This window comes from Xenopus laevis, chromosome 9_10S, assembly GCF_017654675.1.
Source record: "Xenopus laevis strain J_2021 chromosome 9_10S, Xenopus_laevis_v10.1, whole genome shotgun sequence".
NCBI classification, from domain to species: Eukaryota; Metazoa; Chordata; class Amphibia; order Anura; family Pipidae; genus Xenopus; species Xenopus laevis.
This window is the reverse complement of record NC_054388.1, coordinates 30,376,294-30,387,327: the sequence shown is the minus strand read 5'-3', so window position 1 is coordinate 30,387,327 and position 11,034 is coordinate 30,376,294. Positions and strand designations below refer to the sequence as shown.

The 11,034-nt window shown below is 38.9% G+C and overlaps 1 protein-coding gene across 1 annotated transcript; it reads right to left on the bottom strand.

Moving 5' to 3' along the window:
• Nucleotides 1-324: 324 nt before the first annotated feature.
• On the bottom strand, nucleotides 325-8,124 carry vps25.S (vacuolar protein sorting 25 homolog S homeolog). Its single transcript, XM_018237708.2, has 6 exons — nucleotides 7,996-8,124; nucleotides 6,263-6,408; nucleotides 2,105-2,158; nucleotides 1,639-1,727; nucleotides 1,069-1,143; nucleotides 325-989 (listed from the first exon to the last, which is right to left on the bottom strand). Exons 2-5 carry the CDS (start codon nucleotides 6,324-6,326, stop codon nucleotides 1,126-1,128), a joined length of 225 nt encoding a protein of 74 aa, XP_018093197.2. The 5' UTR covers nucleotides 6,327-6,408; nucleotides 7,996-8,124; the 3' UTR covers nucleotides 325-989; nucleotides 1,069-1,125.
• Between the last annotated feature and the right edge of the window lie 2,910 nt (nucleotides 8,125-11,034).

Genomic DNA, 11,034 nt, shown 5'->3' with positions numbered 1-11,034 from the left:
CCAGCTGCCCCAGTTATCCTTGAGGCTGAGGCACCACCGATGTTTCTATCAATGGACCAGCATCTTCTGATGTCAAAAGAATAAACTTTAGTTTGTTTAGTCTTATTCTGTGTGTATTGAATAGTGCAGTTTCGGCAATACAGGCTAATACCTGCTTGAAGTTACACTTGGAGGCCTATTAATCAACATTTTGATTTGAGTAATTTTAAAAGTTTCTTCTACTTCGAATAAACACAATTAAAAAAAGAAAACATGAACGTTAACCTTATTTATTACAAAATCGGAATATAAAAACCTAAAAAAAACAGGAATACCTCAAATTCATAATTTATTGATCATTTTTAATGGGCCGACAAGCAAAAAGAAAATTGAAAAACTGGAATTGAATAAATAGTTTATATTTTGCCTAGGACAGTTGACTTTGCCATGATCTCGCAAGCTTTCAGATGTCAATGTTTTGAGTTTTTTTTCACTCAAGGCTATAGGAACACAGGCTGTTGGATCTTGCTGTTGTATTGCAAAAAGGGATTTAACAGTTTAGGGGAAACCAAGTACAATGAACAGAATATGCTGAATACTTTTAATAAAATGCATTAGATGGCTTGTTAAGAATTTATTTGCAAGGAAGTGAAAATAGTTTCTTAACACACAGGCTTCCTGTGAAATATACAATATAATGTAAAAATAGAACCCTTATTTCCAAGGGTGTCACCCAGGTGTAATATTATCAGAGGTATGAACTGGCTCTCCAGGGTCCAGGCTGGCTTTCTGCTCTGACAGGTAACAGAACACCTAGAGATGATGCTTTTCCATTTGCTATAAAAGCATAAAGTAGTTCTACCAGGCAGCTAGATAACACCAAAATAGAATTGTTTGTTAAAAGAATTTCCCGCCTCTGCTTTCGTTCAGTGTGATGATTTCGGCTTTGTGTTCTTGCTGCAGGGCTTCCTAGGATCTGATCAGCATGGCCTCATCCAACCCATGGAATTCTGGGTGACAGAATATACAATACCATCAATTATATATACTAAACATGTACAAGTACAAAGTACAAGCCCAATAATTTACCTTCTCCTTCTGTGTCATCGCCACTAATCAACTCATAAAGAGTGAAGAGAGAATTGGTCATTCCATTCTAGAGACCTATGGGAAAAGAACTGTTAATACATCAAAATGATTTACTCGCTTGCTCTCACCTTAGTGTTAAATTTTGTGTGTCACAGCAGTTGTATGCCTATATACATGGTCATGTTCCAGTGTCAGCCACTAACCAGGGCAATAGTTCATGCACTTTTATTAGTGCAAAGAGGTGCCCACTTTATTCTCAAGTGAGGGTTTTCATTGGCACAGCAAACCCATTAAGAGCTACTACTTCTGCGATGCCAGCCACTAACCAGGCCAATAACTCATGCACTATTATTGGTGTTCATTGCCCTACAACACACTATTTCTGAAATGTGGGTGTACTTTGGTTGTACGTATAGGACCATGGGACAAAGCAAGCATACTTTTATCACTGTCAAAACACTACTAAGGCACTGCAATGATTTTGCTTCAATCTAAAGAAGAGCAATTTTTGTCAATGGGCAAACAGTAAAGATTTCTCTTGCAGTTATACACTAAGAAAACTCGTCTTACCCACTGGTAAATGACTTTGCCCCATTCATCTGGTCTCCTCCACATGATCAGGAACCTAAATTTGTTCTTATCTATCCTCTCAAGATTCACTGCAAGAAAGCAGTCATATTATTCATGTCAATAAAATGAAATAAATGTTTTAAAGATAATTTTGCATTGTATTTGATTTAACGCCTGTATTTCTCTAATGGAAACATTAGAATGTTAATGTGTGGTTATCTGTTTTATATCCACTAGTGTTTATAAAGGGTTTCCTAGTAGCTTGCCATAAGCCTTCCTACACATCCCACAGTTTTTCTGTTTTAGGATCCCTGCAAAAATGGGAGAAGGGGCTTTAGAATGGAAGTCAGTGTGTTTAACAGCCTGAAAAAAACACAAATCAGATTTTACAAAACCACAGAGTTATCATTTAATATGAATTATACTTCATATAAAACATATGAAATTAAAAACCCAATTTAAATACCTTTTTTCCTGAGTTCCTCTAGAACCACCTGTACAGATTCCAAACACAACTTTCCTGGAACACAGTATGTTAAGGTCTGCACATTACTGTATATGAAATTCTATAGTGCCACATTATTTCCTATCTCAGACTCATTCCTATGAACAATATGGCCACTGAACCCAGACCACTACTGCCGAATATTGATAATGGAATAACAAGGGTCATGTCTGAGCCAGCTGTAGGCATATTTAAACTGAACAGCTTGTTTTAAGGGGGCTTCCGTTGCTGGGGTGGTGGGGCCCAGGACACACCAATCTGACACTACGCTTAAGGTGGCTATAGACGCAATGATAATATTGTATGAAACTAATTTTCGTACGATATTCGGTATGTGTATGGTGGGAGACGAGATCCCGGCAGAAGACTTGGATATCGGTCGGCTCGTTGATCAGGCATGTGAGAAATCAGCCATTGTTAGTTCTGAATCATCAGATACAGGTAGAATTCTATTGTATATCTGACGATTCAGCTTGTGTATTATACGTGTGTATTGAAATAAACAATCTTTCCCAGGAAAGATCGTAATTGTGATGTCTATGGCCACCTTTAGATGTCCTCTGTATAATGAGCTGCTTCTTTCTATTTACAACTTAACATACTCCAGCTATGGGAAGGGAAGAGTTTGATTACACAGAGGGCCTTTCACTGGACTGCTGATTTGATCGTGTTAATAGGGATCGAGAAACAGAATGTGACATAAGTTTCATTATCAGATTCTGAAAACAATATATAGTTAAGTGGGGTTGAAAAAAGACTAAAGTCCATTCAGCTTAACCACTCCAGATGAACCCCAGAAGGATTTGTACTGTAACATATACTAAACTATACATACATACTGATATCAATACAGGTATAGGATCCCTTCAATGGAAACCCATTATCCAGAAAGCTCAGAATTACGGAAAGGCCTTCTCCCATAGACTTCATTTTATATAAATAATCAAAATTGTTATATATGATTTCCTTTTTCTCTGTAATAATAAAACAGTAGCTTGTACTTGATCCAAACTAAGATATAATTAATCCTTATTGGAAGCAATACCAGATTATTGGGTTTATTTAATGTTTACATGATTTTCTTTCTAACTAACTGTAGGTCTTAAGATTGCAATAGCCTTGGATATTCTAGTTGTTTGAGAAATCATCCCCCTTAAATGTAATAATAGAATCAGCCATCACATCAACACCCAGAAGGGCATTCTACAACCTCAATGTCCTCACTGTGAAGAACAATCTACGCTGCTTTAAATGAAAGTTCTGTTCCCTTTTGTCTAAAGGGGTGTCATCTGGTGTGTTGATCTTTTCTATGGGGAAAAAAGATCCCCTGCTATCTGCCCATAATGTCCTCTAATGTACGTGTAAAGAATAACATATGCATTATTCCAGGGCCGCCTTTAGAGGGGGACAGTTATACAGAGCCCGGAGGGTAACGGGGGCCAAGCCATGCCACACTTACTTGATTAGCCGGGCCCCCTGCTTTCTGAGAGCTGCTGACTTCGGAAGGGAGGGTGCACGAGGGGGGGTATCTTCTGTCCATTCCTTTCCATTATTGGTCACAGAGTTTAAATCCGGTTGAGCTGCTCAGGGATTGGATATCTTAGGTTTGAACTTCCCCTCCAGCTCATCCAATCGCTTTACCGGGACTTGAAATTCTGTGACCAATAAGGGAAGAAACCGCTGTAGCTGGAAGAAGATGCTGCTCCCCTCCTTCCTTCTGAAGTTGGCAGCAGGTGGGCCACGCTAATGAAGTAAGTGTAACATGGCACCAATCTTTTTTATATTCTTGATGTCAGCTTTTTCCGCTCGGGATCAGGGAGGATTAGTTTCACAGGACGGGAATTGTATGTAACCTTTAAGGAGGAGAATTGGGCTTTGAATGCGCGGTGAAGTTGGAAGAGTTGTAATGTTGGCTTCTTGAGCTGATGGAACGTAGGGAAAACCTGGTTCCTCAGAGTGTCCCCCAGGAATATCAGGCCCATTAGTAGCCAGTACGTAAATTCCTGGATGGATTTTAGATGGGGTAGATTGGAGTTCCTCCACAGAGGAAGGGAGGGGGAGAGTGGGGCCGACAGGTGCCCGGTATAGGAGCATGCAATTCGCCATGCTCTAAAGCGAAGTGGAAACTGTAGTTGGATAATTGTCATAGTCTGACAGCTGCCCATATGGTATATTCTTAATCGCCTCTATTGAGCACTGCCTTGAGGCCAGTAGCAGGAAGCCAGGGTCATCAACATTGCTATGGAACCAGCCATGAACATAATGGATTTGGCTAGCCAGAAAATAAAAGCATAGATAAGGGAGGGCCAGGCTTCCCTTGTCAAGCAGGGCTGTTAAGAAGAGCCAGGCTATGCATGGGAATTTTTTTAGCCCAAAGAAAGGGAAGTAGGGTGGCATTTACCTAGCGGAATAGGCGCTCAGGGATCCAAGTGGGGAATGATGTACTAAACACTAGTTTTACAACGCAAGGAAACAGTATATTATATGAAAATATTGCCCTTTTATATCTTTTACCTTGATGGTCTGTGTGCTCTTCAGAGATCAACTATGGCTCTCGCACACCCTTAGTAAATTAGAGTAACGACACCTGGTGCACGAAGGTAGAGGATCGGCCGCCTCCCAAACAGTCCAGCATGCTTGAGAAAGGGGCGTGACCCCGAAACGTTGCACTTCGCAATAAACACGCAAGGCAGCTTGCTTGCAATTATCCTTTGTGCCTTGGGATTCTTTCTGCTCCTCAGAGATCACCAGAAATACTGCAGCTCTAACTGTAACATGAAGAAATTTGGAAGCCAAAGACGAAAATGTGTTCATTTATTGGCTCATGTGAACTAACATATATAGTTTGTGTGCAGTGTGAATTGTAGGACCCCAGAGGGGATTTTTTTTTATAGAGACCTATATTGTTTGAGGGCATAGTTTTCCTTTAATAAAAAAGTTAAAAAGCAAGGGGCCAAGGACAGACCCCTGCAGTACTCCACACTGGTCAAATTAGAAAATGTTTACCACTCTGTATAATCTATCCTTCAGCCAGACAAATATGTCCCAGGCCAATTTTCCTTAATTTAATCAGTAATCTTTTGAGTTACTGGTTATTTCCTTTAGCACATATTTCCTAATTAAAACAATAGGCAAAAACTAGATTCAGCATCAACCCTATTTATTGCCCTCATGTTGAACAAAGAGGTATACGGTCTGTTTACCTGGTGCACGAAGGTAGAGGATCGGCCGCCTCCCAAACAGTCCAGCATGCTTGAGAAAGGGGCGTGACCCCGAAACGTTGCACTTCGCAATAAACACGCAAGGCAGCTTGCTTGCAATTATCCTTTGTGCCTTGGGATTCTTTCTGCTCCTCAGAGATCACCAGAAATACTGCAGCTCTAACTGTAACATGAAGAAATTTGGAAGCCAAAGACGAAAATGTGTTCATTTATTGGCTCATGTGAACTAACATATATAGTTTGTGTGCAGTGTGAATTGTAGGACCCCAGAGGGGATTTTTTTTTATAGAGACCTATATTGTTTGAGGGCATAGTTTTCCTTTAATAAAAAAGTTAAAAAGCAAGGGGCCAAGGACAGACCCCTGCAGTACTCCACACTGGTCAAATTAGAAAATGTTTACCACTCTGTATAATCTATCCTTCAGCCAGACAAATATGTCCCAGGCCAATTTTCCTTAATTTAATCAGTAATCTTTTGAGTTACTGGTTATTTCCTTTAGCACATATTTCCTAATTAAAACAATAGGCAAAAACTAGATTCAGCATCAACCCTATTTATTGCCCTCATGTTGAACAAAGAGGTATACGGTCTGTTTTAGCCTATATACCCTTTTCACTATGGCAAGAACATAGATCTTCAGGCTAGCATAACATAAGGTAAGCAATTGTTTGGCTGTCTTAATGCAAATATATGGGCAACAGCACACAGGGTGGTTTTCTTGTCACTGAGAATCCACTATTTTTGGAACCCTTACAGAATAAACACACAATCTCACAAGATGCAGGAGTGCCAGTGTGATAGATACAGGAGTGACAGATGCAGGAATGACACACATTGTAGAGAATTAGCCCAAATGTAATAGACAGGTGACAGCTTGCTTAAAAAAATTAAGGATACGCTGAATCTTCTTGTTGTTAAACAATGGACTTTCTTGGATTTCCATTAAATTCATAGTGTACATCTTGTTGTGCCGACAGTAAGACAGGATCAACGAGCTCCATGCTGACAGTTGCTTTTGCCTAGTATCCAAATTAGGCTGTAACCTGAACAAAATAAATGTAAAGCATATAAATGTTATCCTGATGCTTCTATAGTAAGGGGAAAACAATGTCTATGTATTTGGGAGAGGAGGAAAAGAAATAGGAAAGTACTTCTTATGTGGGTACTTATCTACTGCCCATCCAGCTGCATTTACTGTATATTAGGTATATACTAAGCAACCTATGGTAACAGCTGCAGTTCCTTCTCACTTCCTCATCATTTAGTTATATAGCACCAAGAAGTTATGCAGTGCTTTACACACAAGGTTAGGGTACAAACAGAAAGTTTGATACTTGATACAGAAAGATTTCAGAAACAAATGAGTGATTTATGACACAACTATGACTGATTAATTAAGGTACATTGAAAAAGCTTCCCTAAACAGGTGGGTCTTAAGTAAGCATTTGAAAATTTGGAAAGAAGAAGAAAGTCTGACAGCTCGAGGCAGAGATTGCCAGAGAAAAAGCAGAATACGGTCGTATCCGGGCATTGATAAATTGTAAAATAATAAATAAAAGAGTAGACTCAGGGAGTATACTTGGCTGCTGGGGTCGGTGACCCTGGTTTGTAAGCTGAGTAGAAGGCACATAATTCAAAACCTCAATTTTACATACTCCGATTTTAGGTTTCCCCTCATTTTACACATTTTATTATGGTTATCAATAAAAAATGCACAGTGAATATAGCCATATTTTTACAAAGGATTTCCCAGATTTTACAACATTTGGTTCTGGTTTCCTGAAAAATTTAAAATGGGGGTCTACTGTACATTCAATAAAGAAAATAAGGTCCACTGAGAAGTTGCTAATGAAAAGGAAGTTTTAAAACATACTGAAAGTTAACATTAAGGTGAATCAGTATGGCATAATGGTTCTCCATATTTATTTATCAGGAATATGAAATCTTGCCATATTGCCATTCCCACTGCATTCACAGCAGGGACAGATCGAGGAGTAGGCAACTAGCTAGGGTGCAACCTGAGGGGGCAGAATGGTGGTGAAATGATATGGGGGTCTAGCAGGGCCTAAGATGAAAGCGGCAGCATCGAAGGACCCAATGGGGAAGGAGTGAGCTTCATTTTGGACACGACAAAATTGAGCAAATTATAAAATATGTTACAATTGCTTTTTTGGATTTGGTTTTCAGTTTATTGCAGATTTTTTTTCTTTTTGGGGCTCTTGCCTATACCTTCTCTATTCAGGTTACAAAGCTGCTGCCTGGTTGCTAGGGGTAATTCGCACACAGCAACCAGATAACAGTTTCAATTCCAAGTCTAAAAGCTGCAGGAAAACATCCAGAAAAATCACCAGATATAAAAAAAAAATGAAGAGGGAATTAAATTTAGTTATTATTAAGGTCAACTACCCTTTAATAATGAGAAGCACAAGAGTCTCTCATACATGGCTCATTAACAAGTGTTTCGGGGCTTGGTGGGAGTTGTCATTTTAGGAGAGCAGCAAGTTGAAGCTTCCTAAAAGAAAATAAAGCAGTTGTGATTGGTGCTCTGCTTCTTTGCTGACCCACTTCCTTGTTTCCACCCGGAACTTAATAGCAGTGACACTGGATGTTAGTATTATGTCTTCTTTTACCTAACTACCCCTCCCACATTAGCCCACTCGCAGCTGTGCCCACGTGAAGAAGGGAGGGAAATTGTACTGACACGGCCACTCGAACCCCATCTCAATGGCCCGTCCGTTAATCTTTTACTCCCGGGGAGAAGAAACACAGCAGGCTAAAGGTTCCGGGTTCCTTTCCTACCGCCCCCTCGTCCTTCAGCAATAGGCTGCTGCTGTTTAGAGCAGAGACCAATCAGAATCAAAGGGTGGGAGTTGGCGCCAGGCAGAAAGAGCGCGGAGGTTCCACATAGTGGCGTATCTGTAGTAAAGGAATTCTCTTGCGCGCTACAGGCATGGCGAGAGCTTGCAGCGTGTTCGGTCGGGGTTTCCGTAGTTTCTTAGCTTAGGGACTTCATAGAGGCGGTTTTTTTTACGTGTGGATAAGGGAAGAGCAATTTAAAATGGACAGGAGTAGCTGGAAAGCGGTGCAATTATTACATGTTTATAGGGGAGACGTTTTAGGCAGTGTGTGGCAGGTCTGGGCTGAGAATTTAAAATAGTCCCTGTCATTTCAGCTACACAGAGGCCCAAACAGACTACACCAGCCCACTAAATACTGATTTTCTATGGCACCTTATAGCAGCCCCTCTGGCATCTGCCAGAACCTACAGATTGCCGAGTAATTAATTCATTTCTTTATTAATTAATAACTAATTTCCAATGATTAAATATGTCCTAATGGACCTTAAGTGAATCAATTGATATTTATTATATTCAAGAAATAATTCATGATTCAGTGGTAACTTGATATAAGTGGGGTTCTTTTTCTCTAAAGTGGCAATCCTAGCAGGCAACAATAGACTTTAATGGCATCAGCCTGAACACAGAATTATGTGTGAAAACGCATAGTTTTGTACTTTGTTTTTTAAGTGGGCACACATTGTGCAAAATGCACAATTGGACATTTTCATGCAAAATTCCAAAGTGTGCAGTGAACAGACTGTTGCCTTGGAGAACTAAACTGTAAAAACTATTTTGGCTAGCGATGCCATATTTTATGTTTTTTTGAACTAATTGAACCTGTCTAAAGGTGCATCGCATATATATAATGATCCAGGGTTTTAAAGTTGTCAAAGGAGTTTCCCATCTTGAATTTTGTTAGATGTGACTGTAGCATGAATACATATTCAGTGTGCTTTGAACAGCCATTGAGAAGCTAAGTTTAGGAGTTGTTGCAAATCATCAAAGAGAAAATTAGGCTAGCCTGTAAATTAAGATGATGCTACAGGGCAAATTATTAAATTCTGATGCAAATTGTGTTGGTTTCTGAGCTGCCATGTGTCAATGAGCTGAACTATTTACCAATAAGCCTTATATTGTGACATTTATATTATATCAATTCATTAAATTATGCCTTGGTTCGTAAGCTTGGGTAACTGATAACATTTCTGCCCTAATTCTTTAGTTAAGCTTTAGTTCTTTAAAAGTGTATGGCTGTCTGCATGCACAATTGGCAGCAGTATTAGCTATTTCTTGCCACCATTTTACTGTCAATCGAAAAAAAGCATAGTGTCACATTAGGCTGGTCAATATGTTTTATGAGTCTGTATTGTGTGTCTAGTCCTTCCTATGCAGCTTGGAGTCTTTGATTAGGAGGAAGCACTACAAAAGTTTCAGGGATGGATGGATATTAGCTGACAGTCTGTATGATGTACAGTATGCCTTTTCCTTAAATTTTTAGTATGATATGGAATGCTTACAACCAGGCAGATCTGGGATTCCATGGCATTAATGAAGTGATTTACTTTCTTAGAGAGATAGTGATCATACAAATACAGAATGTCAAAAAGGCATGTGGAGAGCCACAAGGCCATATCCACACTTATCACTCCATTGAAGGGCACACAGATTATGACACCAGAACATCAACAAACATTTTAAAAAGCACACATAAGGACATGCCCAGAACAACCCAAAGCTCAGAACATAGGCCTCATACGCAGCTCTTTTTTGTCTAACGTACATTTAGTGTTTTTTTCTAGGGATGCACCGAATCCACTAATTCTTCGAGAACGATTCAGCCGAATACCAAATCCGAATCCTAATATGCATATTTGGTGCATCCCGATTTTTTTTTTCAAACGCCTAATAAATGTAAGTGATTTATGTTCAGCTCCATCATAATTATGGGCATCCAACAAATAGCATGTGCCACAAATTATGCATGATTTACCAAGCTGGGTGCAAATTGTGGTTGCATTTTGCTGGCAAGCAACCAGTATTTTGGTGCAAGTATAGAGGATTATACAGTTTTGTTATTTTGTGCTTTGTACTTGGGTTCATAAAAAAGCTCTAAAATGTAAAGGAAGGGGCCAGTTTATTAACTTTCCTATTTTTTTTTTTTTTGGTTTCCTGAATCGAACCTTTTAGTTCAAAAAATCATGGATTTAATTAATTACTCGGAACCACAAAAAATTGACATCATAAAAGCCACAAATAACTAATACAAAATTCACATATTAAATCAGGCAAGGTCATGTTGAAGTCAATAGAATTTTCTACCTCAAGATTTAGAGGTTTTTCAGGATATTTTTTTGCTTGGAATTTAAAATTCTTTATTGATGTAGAATTTTTTATTGTCGTATTTGTGCTGCGTTATTATTCATCCGTGCTCCTTATATTCAGATTTTTTAGTCTATAAGGATACATTCTTGCTTTAGAAAAATGTAAGTTTAGTTGTAATTTTGATAAACAAGTGTTCTCAGGTTGGTAACGAACTTAGGACTTCAGAGCTAGAATGCAGGTGACATTGATGGAGACAATTGTATAATAATTTAGTTGCACATAAAGATAATCGAAAGCAAAAAGAAATTTCCACTACAAAAAAGAAGATTCATTCAGTTAAGGGATAACAGATGTAATTAAACATTTACCGGTAGGTTAGATGTGGAGCATATAAAATCCAGGGTTAAATCATCATGGCAAATCACATCACCTTGTCAAATCCATATTCTATCAAGCACAAACGACTGAAGGAGTGGATGTCACAGCAAATATGGGAATTTATTGGTT

What these genes read in the sequence shown, in the direction of transcription:
- vps25.S (XM_018237708.2), bottom strand. Translation starts at nt 6,326, where the DNA reads ATGTACACTATGAATTTAATGGAAATCCAAGAAAGTCCATTGTTTAAC. An exon ending in TAACAACAAGAAGATTCAGC is followed by an intron (nt 2,159 to 6,262) that starts GTATCCTTAATT and finishes ACTGTGTTCCAG; the next exon opens with GAAAGTTGTGTTTGGAATCT. An exon ending in AGAGGAACTCAGGAAAAAAG is followed by an intron (nt 1,728 to 2,104) that starts GTATTTAAATTG and finishes GCTTTCTTGCAG; the next exon opens with TGAATCTTGAGAGGATAGAT.